Below are 23528 nucleotides of genomic sequence, written 5' to 3' on the forward strand. Positions count from 1 at the left end.
ACACACAGTGATGTCACAGTATTGGGGTAATGTACATAGTGATATCACAATACAGATACTACGTGCAGTGATATCACAGTACAGAGATAATGGCCAGTATGACTTAATAGTAGAGGGATAATATGCAGGTAATATGATGTCCAAGTTAAATAATGGAGGAATAGTAAGATGTCTACATCACTTATAGTTATCATTAATTTCAAGTGAATCTGTGGGGCTGTAAACCACCTACAGGTCCTTTATAAACTGGCGGTTTAGTATCCCATATAGACTTGTAGCAGTGCCATCCATGCCTGCATTAAAGAACCAAACCTATTCTACTTCCCTAGAGATGATTCCCATGAGTGACATCGGACTCCTCTCTGGTGCCCCCAGTGGTGAGTGAAGCCAGGGGTCCAGCACATTACTGTATGTTGGGAGCTTTCCCAGTATACACAAGTAAATGTACCATACATCACACTGATGTGAGTCCAGCTGTATCCTGCAAATAATGGACACAAACTACAACATGTGCATGTATTCAATATGGCGGCTGCCAGGAAAGTTTTTACAAATAAATGGCTACAGAAAAGAAACCTCAGAATCACATGTAATAAATGAAGCCTAACTACATGAGACCTTTAAGTGTATATTAAGTGGCTTCATCTTGGATCATTAATACGTTTGTCTCCTAAGAAGTCTTGAATCCCTGGCGGCTAATGACGCCATAAAGTGGTCATTGTGGAGCGATTAGGGCAGTGAGAATCTTACAGTTTGTATTTATAGTCTTCTGTGGGCACCAAGCATGCAAGACATGAAAGTGAATTTCATCATTAAGTCTATGCCAAATTTGCCCGTTCCAGCCTATTCCTCACTCTGGCTCTGTGAAGCTCTCATCGCTCCCTGCAGTCTTCCTGCTCATGTCCGAGGAAGGCTGCTTCCTTTCCCACTGCGCGTCTCAGTCCAGAAACACTTCCAAGAGCCTGGGGCGGTGGATAATGAGATAGCATCATTGTCCAGGCTTGTAATTTGCATTATAAATGATGCCAGGATTTCTCTGCTTGGGCTTCATTGGATAAAAAAGTGCATTAATGATAAAGAAAGTGGCTGAGCGGGGAGTGATGGGAATGTTGTGTAGCATGCAGAAGGGGAGATGGTGAATATCTGTGCTACATGTCTTCTCAGAGCAGAAGAATATAGTGTACCATAGGCGGTGACATACCAAGTATGACATATAGTTTTCTATAAAAGATAGTTATGTCTATATTTATTGCCCTTTTATTAGATTTAGAACATTTTGATGAAATCTGGATTCCTGTTTCAGCCTGCGTTGTCTTGTATGGGGAATTATGACAAAATAATAAGTCAGGTGGCAAAGCAAATTAAAGTACTGCAACCCTATAGGCATCGGGCGGCCGCCACAGTGTAACTTAAGAATCACATATTTTTGGGCTCTTTTTGTGTGACTCTGACTCCTAAACCCCAGGATTCAGTAAGACCATCCTTGATTTTTTCCACTGTGGTTATCTGAAGCACATCTATGACCCCTTCTGACCTTAGATGTAAGGAGACTGCAGAGAGTGAATCAGTACTAAATTATTAGTGACTGCCAGGATCCTGTAGTTCAAAGATATGGAGAAGGGTCTTGTTAGCAACATTATTCCAGTCTTAACCAATCTCCCCATAGACACTAACTGTGCCTGACTTAATAATAGGGGCCATCTTAATAATTGGAATCTTTACTGGTTAGGAACTGTCCTAAATTTCAGATATAACTCACTTGAGAGTTCTAGTAAGTTTGTTAGACCAAAGTTTCCCCACCAAGCTTATTTTCATAAAAAGTGGCAAGCTAGATTCGGAAGTAATTATGTGATTCATCTTTGGTATAAAAAAGGGTCACAGACCAAACTTGTGCCACCCAACTACTGGCATGGATGGCTTAGTAAATTTCTTTGTATTGTGGCTGGCTCATGTGTCTGTACACTGCAGTGGAAACTCAGGGACGCTGGGTTCACACCAGCGTCTGGACTCCGTTCTCAGGTTTCCGTCTTCTGCATGCAGAAGACAAAAACCTGTCATGCCGAGTCCGGCCGTGAGTGCTGGTGAGCATTTTGAGCTTTCCGTGGCGAAACCGTTTTTTTTTAAACTGGACACAGAGTACTGCATGTCCGACTCTGTGTCCGGTTTAAAAAACCGGTTTTGCTGCGGAGAGCATAAAACGCTCACCGGCACTCACGGCCGAACACTTTTCAATCCCATTCAAATGAATGGGTTTGAAAAGATGCCTGCAGGTTTCTGTCTCCTGCCCTGTTTTGTGCAGGAAACAGAAACCTGCAGAACAGACTCCCGGGCGCAAATGTGAACGAGCCCTAACATATAACATTTATGAAGAATATTAATTAATAGCACACAATTTATTATTTACATTGCACAGTATCTGTTTTATAATCACCATGCAATGTTATTACAACCTGTAATAATCATGCATGGCTGCTATTAAACAGATGGAGAGTGATGTGAATAGTGAAGGGGCCCCACACAGTATAATATGCTCCACCGTGGCTTCCACAATGCGTAATTTGCTCCACTGTAACCCCCACACAGTATAATATGCTGCAAAGAGCCCCACAAAATTCAAGGAATATTCGTGAAGTTCGGCCTAGGGGAAGCGTTTAAAAATAACAAACACTTATATTCACCTTGCCTCATCTCTTCTGGGCATTCTCACTCTGTCTGGCTCTTTTCAGCCTGCAACTGAGGTGACACAACCCATTCGTCACTGTTGGGGCCTGTTATAGGCCCTCAACAGTCACGTGAGTGACTGCAAGGGCCCAATTGCAGGCCTCAACAGTGAGCAACTTCATTCTGTGCTACATACAGAGACTGCCTGTCTCTGCCATAATAAACACAATTGAATTAGCTAGCCTGATAACTGGGAGAACAGAAGACGAGTTCAGAAATGAAAGCAGCTCCTCTCCCCTATCTGAGTGCAGGACCTAGGTCATGTGGTGTAGACACAGGAATAGCTAGATACACAGGCTGGCTCCCTGCACTTAGCCCCTCCTCCCTCCCCCCTAAGAGCAGCAGACACATCACTTGACTTTTGAGCAGATAAGTCAAGGGCTGTGTCAACAATGAATTGTTAACACAGTATAGATAGGACAACCCCTTTAACTTGTAATGCTAGTGTTTACACCAGGCCTAGCATCTGCATCAGAGTCCAACTAAACTATAGTCAATGGGTCCCTGCAGATCAATGTTTTATGCTAATCCATCATAGGACCAGAAGAATGGAGTAAATGATGCAGATGTGAATGCAGCCTTATATAGAAGTATTTTTGCTGACTTCTGTGCTTTTTGTTTTTTTTTAGTTTCGGCTGATGTGTACGTACGGGAGTGAGCCGGGGGGGGGGGGGGGGGGGGTAGTTTACACTTTGGGGGAAGGGGCCACCAATACAGACCCGGCATCTGCTGTAATAGAGAGGCGGATGCCAGGGAGGGTTTAGACGCCAGCACAGTTGCCGGGGCCTGCGACATCGCTATGCTCCTTCCCTGCATGAAGCCAGCGGCGGCAGGAGCGATGCTGCTATTCCGGAGGGGGTGGAGGAGCGGAATAGCAGCATCGCTCCTGCCGCTGCTGGCTTCATGCAGGGCAGGACTGTACCACTACTTTACAGTGCACCCTGGGGGCACAACTATGCAGTGAACTGGGGACTCATCCCATGCGGATTATTATTCATGTCCATAGTTTTCCTTTCCTAAAGAACCTTTTCAATTGGTCATGGCCATTTATAACAGAAGGACTTCTTTCTTGTAGTTTGGTTCCGGTTTTCCATGCACATATTACGCCTGAGATTTATGTGTACTTACTCCAAAAATGAACAATGTTACTATGTACATAGGCTGTAACACACAGTAATTTTACTTTCTTTATTGTCAAATACAGTATGTTTTACTGTATAGCTGTATCAGCCTGAACAGAACCAGCTCCTTATAAGCCAGTCATCTGTATAGCCATAAATATCCATATAAATGGCATCTATGCAGATCTATTACCATTCCCAATGCAACCTCTGCCCCGCTTTTACATTTCTGAATAGCAACAAGGCATCCAATGTATTATATAAATCTTATTATTCTCAGTAATATCTCTAGGAGCATTAGAGCAGTGACGCAGAAGTGATATTTGATGGGAATACATTCATACATTTACAGGATCCTTTATAAATCCAAATTACCGCTAGACTGTCAGCGCCAATAGCCGCGCTCTACACAAAGTGCAATAAATGTGGATGAATTGAGAGCAGGAAACAATAGAACATCCCACGTTGATTAGTTTTGTCTCACGAGCAGGATTATTTTATTATACGAGCACCAATAAATGCAACTCACTTTGCTGCTTTTCCATTGATATTCATATATTCATTTCCCTCCTTATTCCAAACTCCTCAGTTTCTTATTTCAATCACTATAGTTTAGCTTAATGAAAATTTCCTCTGGCACAAATTTAGAAGCTTCAAGCTTGTGTGTGTGTGTTTTGGATTTTTTTTTTCTTTTGAAAAAATGGTAAAATGACACAAAGTTGAAATGTGTTTTCCAAAGAGCCCTCGCTCTAATCTCTCAGAATTTTAGGTCATTACATCCTTGCAATGGAAAGCTGACATGCAATCTCCAGTCTTATATAGAAATCTTGGCCAGTCATTCATTCGTTCCTCCAGCAGGAGTCTGATCACTTGAATTACCTTTCCAGCCGCAATCTTTTTTTTTTTTTTTTATTGCCTTAAAGAAAGGTGCGATATCAAGCCAAGAAGTAAAGAGCAGCCTTTATTTTTCAATAATGAGACAACAGCAAAGTGTTGGATGTTCAGCAGCTCCACAAACCACGATGTTCTGTGGCTATAGCCGTAATTGGCGATGTCTCCCGTCTGGTTTATGTGTACCTGTAGCGAGGTCTTTTGAGGGTCATAGGGTATTTCATTATAGTGCGGAGTATTGTTTGTCTTTTGGTTGACTTCTGTACTTTCATACGGTACATAAAATACCTTGTATTGTGTTGTTTTATGTCACCCTATGGAAAGACTATTTTTGTTGTGTTCCTTTATAGTCTTGTGAAATATAATTTGTATTCTTGCTATCCTATATCGTACACAGTTTTGAATTGCGGATTTAGATTAACCATAATGGTAGTATATGCACCATAGTAGTTAAAGTAATGAGAATACAGGCTACGAACAGTGCAGGGAATTTATTAAGACTCTTAATCCAACTCGCAGATCTTGGGAAGTCCCATGCACCAACATTGAAATCTTCGCCAGCCTTGATCTCTACTCTGCTTACTATTTTAAAAAAAGTCTTTGGTGAAAATTTCGCTTTGCACCGGCCACCCGCCACTTTTTTACCAGTTTTATGACGCAGGATGTAAGAATATTGGACAAATACGGTTTTTCTCTAATTCCATCCCATTCTGATTTTTTGCTTACAGCTTCTGAATACATTATACAGAATAATAAACTGTACCATTATGAAGAACAGTTTGTCCCGCAAACATTAAGCCCTCATATGGCTTTGTGAGCAGAAAAATAAAAAAGCTATGAGGTTTGGAAGGTGGGCAGTCAAAAACGAAAATGAAAAACATGCCATTGGTGGGAACGGGTTGAATTTTCTACAATTCTTTTGTCCATAAGTGTAAAATATTATGTAAATGGGGCAGAATAGGTTAGAAAACATAAAATAAGCAATTAATCATCCAAATGGTCTCCGATGCTCTTCAAGTCCTACCATTAAAAAGAAAAAAAAAATAACTATGGTGTAGATTGTGAAGATATGGCTTTGATGTTGATAACCTGGAGGAGAAGTGAATATTCTAGCAAAGGCAGCACTAAATGTGGAGACATAAAATGTAATATACATACTATTAGGAGCTTAGACATCTAAATTATTGAGTCTCTTAGCGAGATGTATAGAAAAGCACACGTTCTGTCTTGTGTCTGCTCATACATGTGATGTATCTTTTTCTATTACAACCAGTCATTAAGTTTCTATCTCTGTAAAGACTTTGACCCAAGTGTAGATTACACTTTTCAGGGAAGTTCACATAAATGAGAATTTCCGTTCCCTGTGTGACTGGCTAATAATGCCCTCCATTTCCCATTACAATTAGAGCTGCGGCACCTTCCAGTTTTTGATGTCTAAGATCTCTCATTACGGTGCAATCCTGAGCCTAAAAGTCATTGTACACCTGTGTAAGTAGTCTAAGCAAAGCGTTTCCATTCATCTGCTGAAGTCATGAATATCGCACATTTACCAAAAATTAACATTTAATACATTTTAATAATGATGTTCTAGTTCAAGTCTTGCACCATGTTTTGGGTTTAATTTGCTCTAGAAGACATGCTATATCAACATGGCCTGACTGGCGATTTGCACCATTTAATGTTAATGGGAATTTGTGATCAGTACTCAACATATCAACCCTGCAGATAGACAAGTTAGGGTTACCTGAATTAAAGAGTTTTCCCCTTTGTGTAACAGGGGCACTTACTATATGGGGGCCTATAATAGGAGCAGTAAACTGTATAGGAGCCAAATAAATGGCAATATACACTGCTCAAAAAAATAAAGGGAACACTCAAATAACATATCCTAGCTCTGAATGAATGAAATATTCTCATTTAATACTTTGTTCTGTACAAAGTTGAATGTTATGACAACAAAATCACACAAAAATCATCAATGGAAATCAAATTTATTAACCAATGGAGGCCTGGATTTGGAGTCACCCCCAAAACTAAAGTGGAAAAACACACTACAGGCTGATCCAACTGTGATATAATGTCCTTAAAACATGTCAGTATGAGGCTGAGTAGTGTGTGTGGCCTCCACGTGCCTGTATGACATCCCTACAATGCCTGGGCATGCTCCTGATGAGGTGGCGGATGGTCTCCTGAGGGATCTCCTCCCAGACATGGATTAAAGTATCTGCCAACTCCTGGACAGTCTGTGGTGCAACGTGACGTTGATGGATGGAGCGAGACAGAGTCTGGAGATGCCGTGGAAAGCGATCTGCTGCACAGTCCTCCGTGTGCTCGCCAGAGGTAGCCTCACTGCCATTAGGTACCGAGATGAGACCCTCAGACCCCCTGTGAGACCATATGCTGGTGCGGCTGGCCCTGGGTTCCTCCTAATGCAGGACAATGCCAGACCTCATGTGGCTGGAGTGTGTCAGCAGTTCCTGCAAGATGAACGCATTGATGCTATGGACTGGCTCATCCATTCCGCAGACCTGAATCTGATTGAGCACATCTGGGACATCATGTCTCGCTCCATCCACCAACGTCACATTGCACCACAGACTGTCCAGGAGTTGGCAGATGCTTTAGTCCAGGTCTGGGAGGAGATCCCTCAGGAGACCATCCACAACCTCATCAGGAGCATGCCCAGGCGTTGTAGGGAGGTCATACAGGCACGTGGAGGCCACACACACTACTCAGCCTCATACTGACATGTTTTAAAGACATTACATCAAAGTTGGATAAGCCTGTAGTGTGTTTTTCAACTTTAATTTTCATTTTGGGGGGGGGGGGGGGAGGGACTCCAAATCCAGGCCTCCATTGGTTAGTACATTTGATTTTCATTGATAATTTTTGTGTGATTTTGTTGTCATCACATTCAACTTTGTACACAACAAAGTATTCAATGAGAATATATCATTCATTCAGATCTAGGATGTGTTATCTGAGTGTCCCCTTAAATTTTTTGAGCAGTATATTATACGGGGGCCAATAAAGGGGTAATATATGGCCTGTTAAAAAAAACAGCTATGGTGTTAATTACGCACTTGCTCCTAGATTTGAGTGTCTGGCATACAAAAGTTAGGTGATGTTGCCAAGGGCAGAATAGGTTCTCCAAGGAGGCTTTTTAGACTTCCAGTGTTTTTATAGATGTTGTATCTAGTGGTTCTGGACTGGTTGTGACACTCAAGTATGTTTACCACTAGTTGAATGTGGCCTGGAGTTACTATAGACTTCCAGCCCTAATAGCATTGTGAACAGGCAGAGCAACCCTGGGGTCGATAAGATTACCCCTTAACTACAGTATCTAAAATCCCCTGAAGAACCTTAAGGGATTAAAACTGGGGAAGGGAACACCAATTTTGATAAATTCACCCATTGTGCTTGAGACTGTATAGCTTAATGCTAATAGGCAGGTGGCAAGTAGATTTGGGGCAGACTGTAGTGGCATTTCTTCTATTTTGTGCAGTGTTCTATGACTCTATGCAGCTTGGAAAGATGCCAAATGTAATATCTAGTCCAGTGGGAGAATTGGATTTTTTTTTTCTGTTTGCTGGCACTGCCCCCTGAAAGGCGCCACCATAGGCAGTGGATCTCCATTGCTTAGACAAATGCACCATTTTAGGGGATTAACTACCGTATGTCTAATCTTCTTATCATATAGACACCATGTCACCTCTATTGGCCATGACCCTTTTAGATAACAAGTAAAATGACTGTCTCCATTTCTACATTGCCGTCATTCGGATTTTTATGTTTAACGTGATTTCTGTTCTAAGGAGCAGGAATTGTGTGAAGATGTCTTTGTATTTGATACAGCTGTTAGGCAATGGATGTGCGATGGATCCGGTTCACAACCTGGACGATTCCTCAGTTTTTTTTTCCCTTATCTTTCACATTTCTTAACTGTTTGGTAAAAAGGACATCTGCTTCGTTTTCTTTGTACAAAGGCTTCACAAAATTCTTCTTGGCAGCAGTCAGTTTTCCTTAACAAAACTAGAGGCATTTACCTGCAGGCAGCCAATTACAATCACAACGCTGCCGCACAAGTAAACCCAATGGTCTTGTTAATATAATTGTTTTAGACGGAAACCTGTGAATCTTAGTTTCACCAAATTTGTAAGAAAAAGCATTAGAGCCTGATCCTTTCACCTTGTGTGCCGCAAATATACATAATCTAGTAATAAAAATACACGTAATTACTATGCCGCTGTTATTCCAGTAGAGGCTGCTCTGTACTATCAGAAATACAGTCATTTTATTTGTGACTAATGGCAAGTAACACGAGAGTCCTTAGCATATCTTTTCATATCTTTCTGTACCTGTGACTTCTCCTTTAATTACATTGGCTTTATACTCATCTGACGTAGAAATCAGTATATTCACCTATTCCTGCTTGGAACTGATTAACAATCCGTTCACATGTCGCAATAAGGATAGGGCTGAGCAAAGATCACTGCGTCGCCCTGCAACTCCTATATAAGTGAACTTAATCACATTGCAACACCAAGGATGCTTCTAATTGCAAAAAAATCGAGCAGAGCTGGATTTTTTTGCGACTCGAAGTTGCAGCACCGTCGAGGTTGCAGTGCAACTCTAATCACTTACATTGGTGAAGGAGTTTCAGGGCATCTTGGCGATTTTTGGTAGTGCAACGTCAGTAATGGTCAAAAGTACCTTGTACAACTAGCCTAAGGGCGGTGCTACGTGGGGTACAAGCCACATCATAGCTTTGGTCAATGTTGTGGCTGCCGATGTTTTCATGTAAAGGGATTGTATCATGAAAAGTATTTATTCATGTGATAGAAGATATACAGTATACCTGATTGGCTTTGGCTATCTCTGATGCTCCTATTGAAGTCAATGCAAACACCATCCATCAAAGTAAAGCACTCTATTTCCAGTGCTCCCATTGAAGTGAATGGTAGTGCCACGAAACATGCCAACTAATTTCCCCGACCTATCACTTACACAGGATTGAATCCACCAGTGGCCAGGGATAAGGTTCTGTTATAGCCGCTTCCCAGATATCTCATATCACCACCCTCATTGCTTTTAATGGTCGAGTGAGATCTGTTCAGAAAATTTCTTCCACATGGTTGTGTGAATTAGGCCTTAGTTATCCACATATTTTAAACGTTTATATCAGTTGGAGGCCTTGAAATTTTTTTTTAAAAAACCCTCATACTTACCTGTCCGATGCCCCAGTGTTATCCAGGCGTGTCCCTGTTCTTCTATTCGGCAGCTTCTCTCAGTCTTTTCCAGAGTTTCGCTGGAGCTGCTGATTGGCCTCAGTGGTCACATGGCCACTGAGTCCAATCTCTGACCTCAGGAAGAGGACCCATGATGTCACAGGTAGTGACACGGCATGTCATTCACTGATTGGCTTCAACAGAGACCCGTTCACCAGAAGAACTGGGACGTGTTGGGAAGACACCATAGCAGGTGAGTATGCTTTTTTTTTTTTGTTGCCCTCAGCTGATTTAAAAGTTAAATGGGTTATCCATTTTTGCCTGGACAACCCATTTAATAATTCTGACCATCATGAACATTAAGGTTATACAATTCCCACCAGAAAATAGTTTAAAATGTTAACACCAGCACCCAAAGCTATCCACAACCTGTCCCCTCATACATCTCTGACCTAATCTCCTGCTACCTACATACATGCAATCTGAATCCTCTCAAGATCTCCTGCTCTGTTCTTATCCACTCTTCACACAAGTATCTCAAAGACGTATCCTTTGCATCCCCCATACTTTGGAACTCACTACCATGACACATAGGACTATCCCCCACAATCACAAGCTTCAAGGAGGCCCTAAACACTTAATGTTCAGGAAGGCTTACAACCTTCAATAGCACTACTGCCCCCACCCCACCATCTGAATAGCTTCTACTCTCCTAGACTGTCTATATTCCCCCTTCCCTCATCGATTGTAATCCTTAGCAGGCAGGCCCTTTATCCCACTGTACGAGTTGGTCACTGTTAGTATTGTATTTATTTTGTATCTTGTATGTAAACCCTTAAATGTACAGCCACATGGCATTAATGGTACTCTAAAAATAAATAAAAGCACTTGAGGCTGTCACATGACCCGCCCCTTGTGCACTTGCACGTTGATTTGCATATCCATAGATTATTATTATCTTTGCATTGCTTCATTGGTTTGCGGCCGCAAAAGTCTGATTCTCCTTCTGTTAAAGGCTCCTACATGGTACTATTATTGGTTTGGGAAGCTTTTTGGATCTGATAGACTCTCTTTGATGTCTTAATAGGATTATATTAGTAAAATATTATTAAGCAGGCTGGCTTTTGACACTATCTACATGCTGCATCTTGAGAAAGCTGCACAGACTGGACAAAACGCTTACAGGCATAAAAATAAGCATCTCTTCACCGTTCGCACTATGGAAGAACACCTATCTTGTTAATTCAATGCAGAAGCAGCATGGACTGAACTTCTTACACATTTGTGCAGGTGTTTCACAGTCCTCTCTGCTATGTTATGTCAGGTGTTCTCAGTTCAGACTTACAAGCCCATCATTTTAGCGACACGACTCGCTCATTCACAGACTTCGTCTTCAGATCTTTGCCAGATCACTTTCTTTTATCCCTGCCCAGACCACTTTATTAAAGGTGACTCGAGCCAGTGTTTGGCAATTACCTCTCGCTCCTCCATCTTCCAGGCTGTAATTATTGTCACTCAGTTTCTAAAGGTTTTGTCTTAGACGAATGCTTGTTTGTGCCACGATCCCTAACTAATCTTTAATATTCTCAGAATAGCTAAGTGAATGTCCTCGGCATGGATATTGGGTTTACTACCGCTGTTTCACCAGTTCCTTCCAGACGCGTCATTCAATCTAAACATAAATTCATCATTCTTTTCTACAAAGATTTACTAACACTATCTAAAAGTTAGACAGCACAAACTTAGACTAGGCGATCCTAAACTGCACCAGATTTAGGCCACATCACTTTTCTGTACAAACCTTCTAATTTGATGCAAGGCATGTTATACTATAGCACAAATTAGGGAAGAATTGTCGGACTTTTTTTTTTTTTTTTTTAATATTTACCTTTATCAGAGGACATGGCAGACCTGTGGAGTTCGATGTGTTATGGTATTTTTTTGTACAGTTAGAGTAAATCATAGACTTTCTCTGGTATCTGTGAAGAAGGCTATGACATACAGATCAAATGCCTACAGTATGTTCATGGCAGTAAGTTCATTTACTGTAACAACTCTATGAGGTACAGAGGTCACAACAACCATTCTATGACATCACTGTGTACAAAATCCTTGTATTATAATGCAGTGTTTATTATCACTGTGTTATTACATCATTGGAGTCCTTAAGGCCAAGGTCCCCACATTGCAGAAATGCAGCATATTTTGTTGCAGATTTTGTTGCGTTTTTTTGAGCCAAAGCCAGGAGTAGATTGAGCAGAGGGTAGAATTATAAAATCCTTCAACAAGCTTCTCATTCCTTTTGTAATCATTCTTGGCTTTGGCTCAAAAAAAATCTGCAACCAAAAAAGCTGCATTTCCGCACCGTGGGGCTTTAGCCTAAGGCTGAGGCCCCACGTTGAGGAAAAGCAGCTTTTTTTTGTTGCAGATTTTGCTGCAGTTTTCTGAGCCAAAGCCAGGGGTGGATTGAGCAGAATGTACAAGTATAAGAACTCCCTATATATTTCCCATTCCTTTTCTAGCCATTCTTGGCTTTGGCTCAAAAAACCACAGCAAAATCTGCAACAAAAAAAGCTGCTTTTCCACAACGTGGGGCCTCAGCCTAAAGGAGTTTTCCAGGATAAATTAAAAACTCACTGGGGGGCAGGGTAAAATTTAAAGCATAAAAATGGAGACAAACTTACTTAGTCCCAGTCCTTGGTGTCCCCAGGTTCCCCTCATTTCACGGAATGCGCGCGGGGGGGGGGGGTCATGTGGCTGCTGCCGGAAATCACATTGAGTAGCAGTGGTATATCAACTATTGCATCACTGTTCTTGTCCATTCATTGACACAGGGGCACATTATTCTCTTTTAGGACATCACTTGCATCATCAATTTGCATAGTGTCAGGCTGAGGTTTGTTCAGCCCACATAATGAAAACAAAGGATGCTCTTAATTTATGGTGAGATGAGCAAATTGAAGTTCACGAATTGGGCTTTGATCGAAATTTCAGGAAATATTCGATTCGCATCAAATCGGTATTTCCTCACAGTTCATGGTAATGAATCATAGGCGGCATCGGGAGCGGATGTTAGTTGTATCTGACAGCTAACACCCTTTTCCATAGCCCCTACTCGGAGCCCAGCTCTGAATGGGGCAAGGGTTTTTAAACCCTTGGATGCCACAGCCAAACATGACTGTGTCATCCAAGGGGTCCCACTATGCTGGGGTGTCGACAGAGAAGTGGCATAGGGTATGGGGCCCGTGGTCAGCTGGAAATGGCCGGGGACCTCTATGATAGCAGTCAGGAAAAGCCTGGTTTCCAGACCGCTATACATACTGCTAATGGAGAGGGACCTATCAATCGCCAGGCCGCTTTTCATTAGATGCCAGGCCAGCGGAGGTGATTAAAAAAAAATACTGATATTCACCTGTCCTGGGCTCAGTATCCACTCCGGAGCTCTTCCGGATGGTGACTGAGGTCCTGCTCCCGAGGTCTTACTGCTGGGGCCTGTGATTGGACCCCAACGGGCCCAATCACAGGCTCTAGCAGTGAGGCCTGGGAACAGGACCTGTCACAAGTAAGAATAGGGGTGAGGAGGAAGCTGCAGACTGCCGGATACCCAGAAGAGGTGAGGTAAGGAGAGTATAAAAGTGTTTATTTTTAATCACTTCCCTTGGGCCTCTGATTATTATACTCTGGAGTCTGAGGAGACTTTAGAGTATAATGATAGCACCACCTCTAGGGAGGGGATGTCTTGGGAGCATATAATACTGTGTGTGGCCACTACTTTTTTTTTTTTTTTTGTCCCCATTGGGGTCTGCAGTAGCGATATTTTGATCGCTGCTTCAATGGGTATATGCTGCAATACATGTGTATCGCAGTGTATAGGAAGCTGTCCACCCATGGAAAATGACATACTATGGTTCATGACCATTATCCCTGTGGTACAGTATGGTCGTGTGTATTATTAATTTTCTGTGAGATCCAGTACTGACCGGATGGGTATACCTGTGCTGTCCCTATGTTGACCACATAATTTCCTCTGCCACGTTGCAATATATAAGGGAAACACTTCTATGCAATCCTCAATTATATTTTTGCAGATTAAAGTTTAACAAACCATAATATGCTCCAGGAAAGGACTGTATGGAGTGTTTTATAGTGACATTGCTGCAGGAACTGTAATTTAATCCCTCTTCATGGTGACTTCCACTCTTAACCATCATTGCCGCAGCCTTAGAGTATGCAGTGTACCCCCTTAGGTATTCCTGTGCTGACAGCTCCTGATGTGAAAACATATTCTCATACCAGTCTGTGGACAGGAGTGACTCCCAGTGAGTGTGACATGGATCATTGCTTGTTCACTGCATTCGTAGAATTGGGTTTTCCTGCTGTCATATCTAAAAGCCAAGAGGAAAACGCAGCTCAGAAATTTATTACTAGACTATTTTTTAGCAATAATAAATAAGTTACTCTAGTTCCTCGTTATATCGGTTCTGTTTAGGTGCCTGTATGTAGCATAGTAAAAAATATATAATAAAAGAAATCTGTAATAAAACAGCAATTCTGTTTTATTACAAAGGTAACCTGTATAATCACATATGTACATCACAATATCAACACGTGTCTTTGATAATCAGGGGATCACAGATACTGAATGCCCTATATGAGCTTAAGATGCTGGGAAATAGTCAAAATAGTCTTGGTTTTTATATTTTATTGTTTTGGAAATTGCAGCATGTCAGTTATACCTATGGAAACGCTGGCGATTTCCCTATAAATATAACGGACGCAGCCCACAGAAGAAACCTCTGCGGGCTTTTTGAAAAGTAGTGGAAAAACCACAATGCATTACTGCTGCAGCCCACCGCTTAGGGCCTTAGCCTACAACAGTTCTAATTATTTTTCATTTTTAATTACACATGTACTAAAAATTACTGAACTGTGTCCATCAGACACTACCCCAGTCTTTGTGCTATATATTGTACCCTTTAGGTTTTGTGTTGAAATTTTCTGCATAGACCTAGGTGATCCAGGTATTACAGACTACATGACAACCCCGTGGTATTCTCATCATGCTGACTTCCACCTATTTTCTACTTCTTGCTAAAATTAAGGGTGGCACTTTTGCAAAAAGTAGACCAGAGCAAGTCTTCAGGACTGGATTATGCGGTCTTTGTAGTTTGTAACCATGAAAATATAAGTCGGCATATAAACTGCAGGGTTCACACTACCGTTGGAATCCGTTATGTCTGTTTAAAAGCAAAAAAATGGACATTTATCATAACAGACATTAACTGATGCTAACTGATGTTAATTAGTATCAGTTAGTTTATTAGTAAGTAGTTAGTGTCCGATTTTGGCTATCAGTTACTGTCCGTTATATGTCGTTGCCCATAGACCTCAGCGTTAAAAAATAACGGACACTTGCTGTCTGTTTTTTCAAATGGACAGAAAAGTCCTGCATGTAGGATTTTTTTGTCCGCTTGAAAAAACGGACATGGCTGTAAACTGACACTAAAGAAAACAAGATAAAATCCCATTGAAATGAATGGAAATTGAAAACGGACCAGCTATTGTCCGTTGCTAAAATCTTATACGGACAATAGCCGCGGACATCAACGGTAGTGTGAACGCCCCCTTAGCTTGGTAGAAGCAGTGGTGCAGACCCAAACAGGCAAGTCAGGGACACATCTGTGCAGAAAATTGGTTTATTTAAAAAAATCAGGAAAATAAATAAACCTTCACTTCAGGCAAAAATGAGCAAAACAAAATGCAGCTTTAACGTCAGGCAAAAATAAATTCTTGCTCGTCTGAGCAACTAACAAAATGGCAATAATAACCTAACTATATGTGTGGCTTACTACCAGCCACAAGGTAAAACACAAGCACAAATTGGTCTCACTGAACTCAGGGATACAGGACAGACCCAGACGCCTCCTCATTTCCTGGATCTGCATTGGAGTGCAGGATCTGCAGCCTTTTTCTGGCTCAGTACTGAACCAAAGACTCACATCTGGGCTGAGCCCTACTCAAGATCCGCCCTGGACCACACACAAGTTAAAAACCTGGGGGAGATATAGCGAGATTCCAGCAATACCTATTATCCATACAATATTTTTTTCTGTAATAGGTGTTTACCCTCAGGTGGCTGCCTTAAAGGGGCTCTATCAGCAAAATCATGCTGCTAGAGCCCCACATATGCGTGCATAGCCTTTAAAAAGGCTATTCAGGCACTGTAAAAGTTAAATTAAACTACCCCCCCGTTTTAAAATAATAACTTAGAAAAGAATCTTCTCTACTTACGGAACGTGCGCCCTGGGCGGGTATTCAGGGTGCGCCGTCTTCTTCTTCCCCGCCTCTTCTTCCTCTGTCGTCTTCGGGTCCCGTCCTCCTCCGGCGCTTGCTCGCGGACACTGATAAAAAAAAACAGCCCGTGCGCATGCGCAGTAGCCGTAGTAGAAGCCGCGTGCTACTGCGCATGCGCCCGGGCTATTTTTTTTTTTATCAGTGTCCGCGAGCAAGCGCCGGAGGAGGACGGGACCCGAAGACGACAGAGGAAGAAGAGGCGGGGAAGAAGAAGACGGCGCACCCTGAATGCCCGCCCAGGGCGCACGTTCCGTAAGTAGAGAAGATTCTTTTCTAAGTTATTATTTTAAAACGGGGGGGTAGTTTAATTTAACTTTTACAGTGCCTGAATAGCCTTTTTAAAGGCTATGCACGCATATGTGGGGCTCTAGCAGCATGATTTTGCTGATAGAGCCCCTTTAAAATGGTAAAAACAAAGACTGCAAATATACATAAGTGCTTCATAAACTTCACAATGGTGGACAAAAACAGTATAAATACATGTAAATAATATATAAAATCAGAGATACAAAAAAAAACAAACCCAGCATAGACGGTTACAGGTATATGCAAAAAAGATGAAATTGCTAAATGTTTACCAAAAAGTCACGAGTGGACTCAGTTTGAATTTTGTGCTTCACTTTTTAAATGTAGAGAATTTCCCTCTCTCATTTTCTTTAGCTGGGGCCCCATAAACCAAATTGTAATAGTGTATTATATTACATTGTGGACATAAAGTGTAAAACATGACCATAAACCAGTTCTATTCCCAGATGTCCTTGTGTCTTTACAGTACACAGTCTGTGGTTTTGTTGGCTATTCAGTCTTTATTTTCTAGTAGATTATTTTGAACATCAATGAGGTTGTATAAAATGAGCAGTGTTTGCAGAGACATGATAGAAAAAAAAATCTAATGTCTGCAATTATAGAGGTAATTATAGGCACAGTCTTAAAAAAAGAAAAAAAACAACAAAAACTACACAAAACACCAGTTGGGAAGTCAACAGCGAAAGGGAGTGAAATTGTATTTTAAAGATTAACTACAAAAAGCACACATTATGGGAAAATCAATTTACATGAATTTGTATTCAGAATCGTACATCGGACAGAAATTCTTGGAAATCAAAATAACAATTACTCTAAGAACAGGCCATCTCTCAGCATGGAGTCCGCGTATTCCCGGCATGTGCAAGGAGCGCAGTGGTGCTGGTTAACAGCCCTCTTTGATGTCGAGAGAAAGAAGAGACAGAGGTTAATCATCTGGGTTCAAGTGTATGCAGCATTATAGACGTATATGTGGATGGAAGAGCAAGACCATTTTACATAGGTAATATCCGCGGTGACGGGGGGCAATTTCCATCCATCATATAGTGAAAAATAGAGATCTTAGTGATAATCAATATTCAATCAAAATGACACATAAGCCAGATGAGAAGTGCAGAGTTTTTAATCTCATCGCATGCTCCATTGCTGTAGTACAACATTGTATGCTTTATGTACAGTATACATAGGTTTACTGTAAAATTTCTCTTTGTATCAAGGTTATTCAGCTACTAGATTGTGATCCAAACTCAGACTACAGAAACCTGCTATCTGGACCTATATAGTTATCCTTTGCACTGTGTAGGCCATTGCGGTGATTGACAAAGGGCACTAATGTGTGGGGGCAATATATACGTATATACCATATATACTCAAGTATAAGCCGACCCGAATATAAGCCGAGGCCCCTAATTTTACCACAAAAACTTATTGACTCAAGTATAAGCCGAGGGAGGGAAATGCAGCAGCTACTGGAAAATTTCAAAAATTAAAATGGTCGGAGTTTTAGGGTGCAGTAGTTGCTGGGTGCTGGGAAAGGGGAGGGGGTGTTTTGGATGTCTGTCTGCCCCTTCCCTGAGCTTGAGGACTGAGGGTTTTTTCTCTCACCTGGAATTCAGTCTGCAGTGCTCCTATTAAACCCTTCCAGACGGAACAGGAGCACTGCAGATCCCCTATATTCAGTAGTCCGGGCACTTTCAGACACAGAGATACCTAATGTGTATGTGTTTCACAGTAATTTTCTACTTTTATATGTATTCTAGGGAAAGGAGGTATTTAGAACTTTTATTTATTTTATTTTTTTATTATATTTTTTTTAAAGCTTTTTTTTTTTCATTATTTTATGGGAGATTCTATACATTACTATTGCGGCTGGTCAAAATTTTTAATTTTTTTTTGCTTGACTCGAGTATAAGCTGAGGGGGGCTTTTTCAGCACAAAAACTGTGCTGAAAAACTCAGCTTATACTCAGGTATATACGGTATATTAACTTATGTATATTCTCCAAAGTAATCTAAGACAGCATAGGTATACAGTCATGGAGGCTGTACTGTCATCTCCTTCATTCTGTGCGATAGGAGCCAGTGTAATCATCAGCAGTTACTGGGATGGGATATTCTGTCCCACTGTGCAAACCTGTATTGTACAAGAATTACAAAATATTGTCTCAGACTTGAGTAGAAAACCTGTTACACCGACAGGATTCACACTGTTCACAAGCAATGGAATGAGTCTAACATATATTATATAGAAGCAGCAAGAAAAAGAACAGGAGAGAATTTTTCAGTGGAATTTCCCTGCAAGCATTGTGTGTCAATCCTATATGCAGTACTCTATATAATTAACATTGAGAATAAGATGTAAGGTGCTCAACCCCAGTGTAGTCACTCTGTCCATCTAGATATAAACGCGTCCTATCATGGATACATATAATGCAATATTGCAAGTAATACCATTCACCAGGAGTGTGACAGAATACATGTCTGTAAGGCTGGTTTCACACCCACCTTGTGTTATACAGATGGATCAGAACAACAGACATTAAAACTAGTAGACAGGAGACATTCAATTTTTATGTTTCAACAATGATAAAAACTGAAGGTGTCTTCCATTGGCTTTGTTTCTTGTCTTTTTAATGAAAAAAGTGCAGCATAACGTATTAGAACAAAGCACAACACAACTGTGTGTAAAAGAAAGCTAAACTGTGCAATATACAGTTGCCCATAAGGCATCACAAAATACAGGCTAATGTAAAATGTGATATTGTAAGGGACACAGGCTGCTGTAAAGCTCGACAAAACACGAGACTGTTGTAAGGAATGGACAAACAGGATATTGGGTGGCAGATCTGTGCTGTTGTTATCAATGGACTAACACAGGGAATTTACCAGGATTAGTAAATCTGCCCCAATGTGATAACATGAGAGGGCAGGGTAAACATCCAAGTGCCACACTAGACAGCCTTAAACTGTACTCAATTTATCACAGTAGTTGTTAAACAATAAATCGAATCCATCTTTAGACTGTCCAGTATAGTTTCACATCACCTATTTATTGGCTTAGTTTTCAACAACAAAAATCCCCAAATTTGGTCCAGGGATTTGGCTATTGTAGGGGTTATTAGTAAAGTGCATGTACACCATGAATAAACTTATTTTGATAGTAAAACCAGCTGTAGCGAGCTATGTGATCACCCTTCACCCCCATCATTGTCTAGATCCTCCCTGTATATTTCTATATTAAACGTGAATAATTCTTGTCCAGAATAAAGGATGATCTTGTTTTCTAGCACACATATAGAAAATCATTCATGTAGGATCAGAAGCAGCTATAAGATGCCCAGCAGGGATGTGTGGCTAATGTACTTCATCATGTAATGAAACCTCTTTAATTAGGAGGCCGCTAACTAGAGCATCATTGCCCATCACTCTCTGCATACTGCTCATACAAATCCCCAGCATGGATTGCACTTCATTTTGTAGGCTATTGCTGGAAGCTTCAGCTAAGTCATTTAACCCTACTCTTACCCAGCAACAAGGATGGAGCTTTACACTTTACTAATATATATGTAATGTTTCAGTAAAGGGATTTTCCAGGACAGTGATATTGTTGACCTATTCATAGAAGAGGTCATCAGTATTCAGTTGGTGGGGGTCCAACAACAGACAACCCCCAAAGATCAGCTGTGTAAAGAGGCCACAGTTTTCAGATGAACACCCTCTTCACTGCAGAGCAAGAACAGCTCTGTATATTGTATACTGACTGGGCGTAATATTAAAGCTCAGTCCCTTTTACTCAAATGTGGCCAAATCGCAACATAGTCGTGTGGTATCAGTGGAGTGAGGAATAGAAGAAAAGCTCACCCAAGAGAGACAATGGTGCCAGCTGATCCTGAAGACCTTTCCTGAGGAAACCCACAAAAAACCCTTAACCTTACATGACACAGATATTTTTCATTTTTGTTTTTTACTCCCTACATACAGTAGTATTGCAGTCTATGGCATATTCACTATGCAACTATTGAAGCTTGCTGCAGGCAGACTTCAATAGATACAATGCTATGGCAGGGCTGGGAGCCTTCAGAAGGCTGCAATGGTAACAGGACTGCTCCGGTGGGGTGGTCAACCTCACCCTGATAGGGAAAGTGAAAGTAACCATTCAAATGCAACCATGGCATCTGAGTGGTTAAATGCCCATGATCAGAGTACTCTTTGAGCATGAGCAATGCTGCGGGTACCTGCTGTGTGAACCGGCATAGACCCGGCAGCTAGTGCATCAGTTCTGCTTCAGAGCAGATGCCATAGTTGGTTATGTGCATGTACGTCCTGGTACATATAAGGGGTTAAAGGTATTTAATGGGCTTAAAATATTGATGGTTGATTAACCATGACCTATCTATAGTATCTAATTAGTGGAGGTTTGAGACCCAATCGGCTGCTTACAGCAGCTGATACACAGAGTGTTGCCGAAAGCAGATAGTGCTGTTCTCTGTGTAGTGGCCAGAACAGGTACTGCTGTTCAGCTCCCATTTATTTGAACGGGGCCTAAGCTGTAGTGATTCAGTGCATCCAATACACAGAGAACAGCTCTGTCTGCTTTCTGCTCTACTCTGTATCAGCTGCTGAGAACATGTGACTGATGGGACCATCGGGAGTCAGATCTCCACAAACATAGAATTGGTACAATATTATAAGCAATGCTGGTAGTGTTTATTTTTAAGAAAATTAGGGTATTTCTTAATAATAGTAATAAAAGTGAAGGTTTAAGAGTAGTCTCATGTTCTGTGATTTCTATGGACTGACTCTGGCTTTGGGCCGCACTGGCTGTGGATAGGCCACCGTCTATGAAGTTCTATGCTGAACATTAGACAAAGGAATGGAGAGTGCCTTAACTTAAGTCCATGCCTTATGGAATAACTCTCTATTTGTATGTGACATGCAGAAGTAAGAAGGCTATGTTCTTCACCCGGATATCAATATGTCTTCAGGATATCATGTGATGTGTGATTTTATTCTAGTAAACTTACTGCAGTATTCTCACCTATAGAATTGTCATGATACACAAATTATTCAAGTAAAATGTCTTTTTCGCCTAGACAATCTCTTCCTATAGACTCTCTATTAGGGGTCTATAAAAATTGACCCTCACTTGGGATTGCTTCAACAACTAAAGCAAGATATAAACAGCATATCCCACTTTAGCCAACTCAACCCATCCCTGCATACATAGTTACATAGTTGATGAGGTTGGATAAAGACATTAGTCCATCAAGTCCAACCTATAACACTACAATCCCTACATAGGTTACCGTTCATTTGAATGTGTCCATTTTACACTGGGGGGAATGAGTGATTGGTTTTGATGTGGGGGTGGAGGGAGAACCTTTCCAAACTGGTTTGACGACTTTTTGTTCTACAAAAAATCTAGGTGAAACAAACATGGTACTCTGTATAGCTCTCAAATGCACGACAGATGGGAACTGTGAAAGTTTTTGGACAGGAGGAGGCTTCTGTGATATCTCCAGCTTCTTGTGAATTATGGCTGAAATAAAGTGTGCATGGAGATCTACTTGTTGCATCAGCCCGCACCATAAATATGTTAAGTGTATGTAGCACTTACAGTCAGACTTTGCTGACTGTCACATTATTAAGGTAATTGCCATGAATAGCGTGTTCCAAGGTCAATAATGCTCCTGGTGGAATATGTTATGTTTGCTACAGTCATTTTGTGAGTAATTTGTACCCATTATCCATTAATATGCCTTATTCTGTCTTTCAGCGATATTCAAGGCAGTGGAGAACAAAGCAGCAAAGGTAGTCGATCTAAAGTGGCTTCTCGATTTCCAAAATTATCTCGTAGTCACCAGAGAGAGTCACGAAACCCGGAACCTCAAAGTGGGGACCTTTGACCACTTTACTTCATGCCAATAGACAGGCGGAGAACTGAGCTCATAACGTTTCCTGTCCAGGAATAGGTCAGGTCACTACGTATGGAGTCCTAGAAGAAGAAGATCCACACTTCTTATGGAGAAACCATCCGATTCTTCTGTTGCTCATACAATGACCTTTACTTCTAGGCTTTACTTTATCTTGCACATTAATGACCATTGTCACAGGGTCACCTGGAGCATGCTAAGTATATTCAGTTTCTTATTTTTAGGTCTTTGCATCATGATGGGTACACACCAACAAAGCGCAGTTTATGACTAATGACCAGTGATAGGCATTATTTTGGCCTGATAGATACGAGTAAATTATTTTCCCGATAATGACTTCCTATGGACGGACATAGACTTGGATCAGTAACACAGTGATAACTGCCATGAATGATGATTCTGCTTTGTTAGATAAAATCAGTGATATAAAATTGTTTCTATAGTAAGATAATGGTTTTCTATAGCTCACCTTGAGCCAATATACGGTATATAAAAGGGGAGAAAGGACTTATGGGTTTGTGGATCACTTCTGTCAGTCTCTACGCTTTGAAGCTGGTAAACATTGTGGTTTATGGTTCATAAAATTTAAATATCAACTTTACATTAAAACATTACTTTTCTTCACCTCCACCAGCTCCAGCTTTTTGCATCCTTTAATAAACGCTCAATGTATTCCAGCATAGTTTGATTTTTTTTTTTCCTCTAGCCCCCACCGTCTCCTAGTAAAAGCAGTTTACAGTCACGTGGGTGGTATCAGCCAAAGGGGCTTGATTCAGATTTTTGACAGGGTCTGCTTCTGATTGTCCAGTGTCAGGAATAGCTGAACCACACCCCGTTGCCTACTCCTACCTGAGACCACCCACTTGACAGTAGAGCGCCAGTTAGCATTTCAAACCTGAAAAATGGCTGCACATATTGATTGGAAACAATGAGGACTAGAGGAAAAAATCAAACTGCATCACTGGAGCGGGGTCTGTT

At 41.2% G+C, this 23528-nt stretch overlaps 1 protein-coding gene across 1 annotated transcript in view; it reads left to right on the forward strand.

The window, feature by feature from the left end:
• SNX29 (sorting nexin 29) overlaps positions 1 to 23046 on the forward strand; it is a 412861-nt gene extending 389815 nt beyond the window's left edge. Inside the window, exon 21 of the mRNA XM_075285780.1 lies at positions 22394 to 23046. Coding sequence (XP_075141881.1) covers positions 22394 to 22523 — 130 coding nt within the window. The 3' untranslated portion in view covers positions 22524 to 23046. The remainder of the gene's footprint in view (positions 1 to 22393) is intronic.
• The last annotated feature ends 482 nt before the right edge of the window (positions 23047 to 23528 follow it).

The sequence above is a fragment of the Leptodactylus fuscus genome, chromosome 8 (genome assembly GCF_031893055.1).
Source record: "Leptodactylus fuscus isolate aLepFus1 chromosome 8, aLepFus1.hap2, whole genome shotgun sequence".
In the NCBI taxonomy this organism is placed as follows: domain Eukaryota; kingdom Metazoa; phylum Chordata; class Amphibia; order Anura; family Leptodactylidae; genus Leptodactylus; species Leptodactylus fuscus.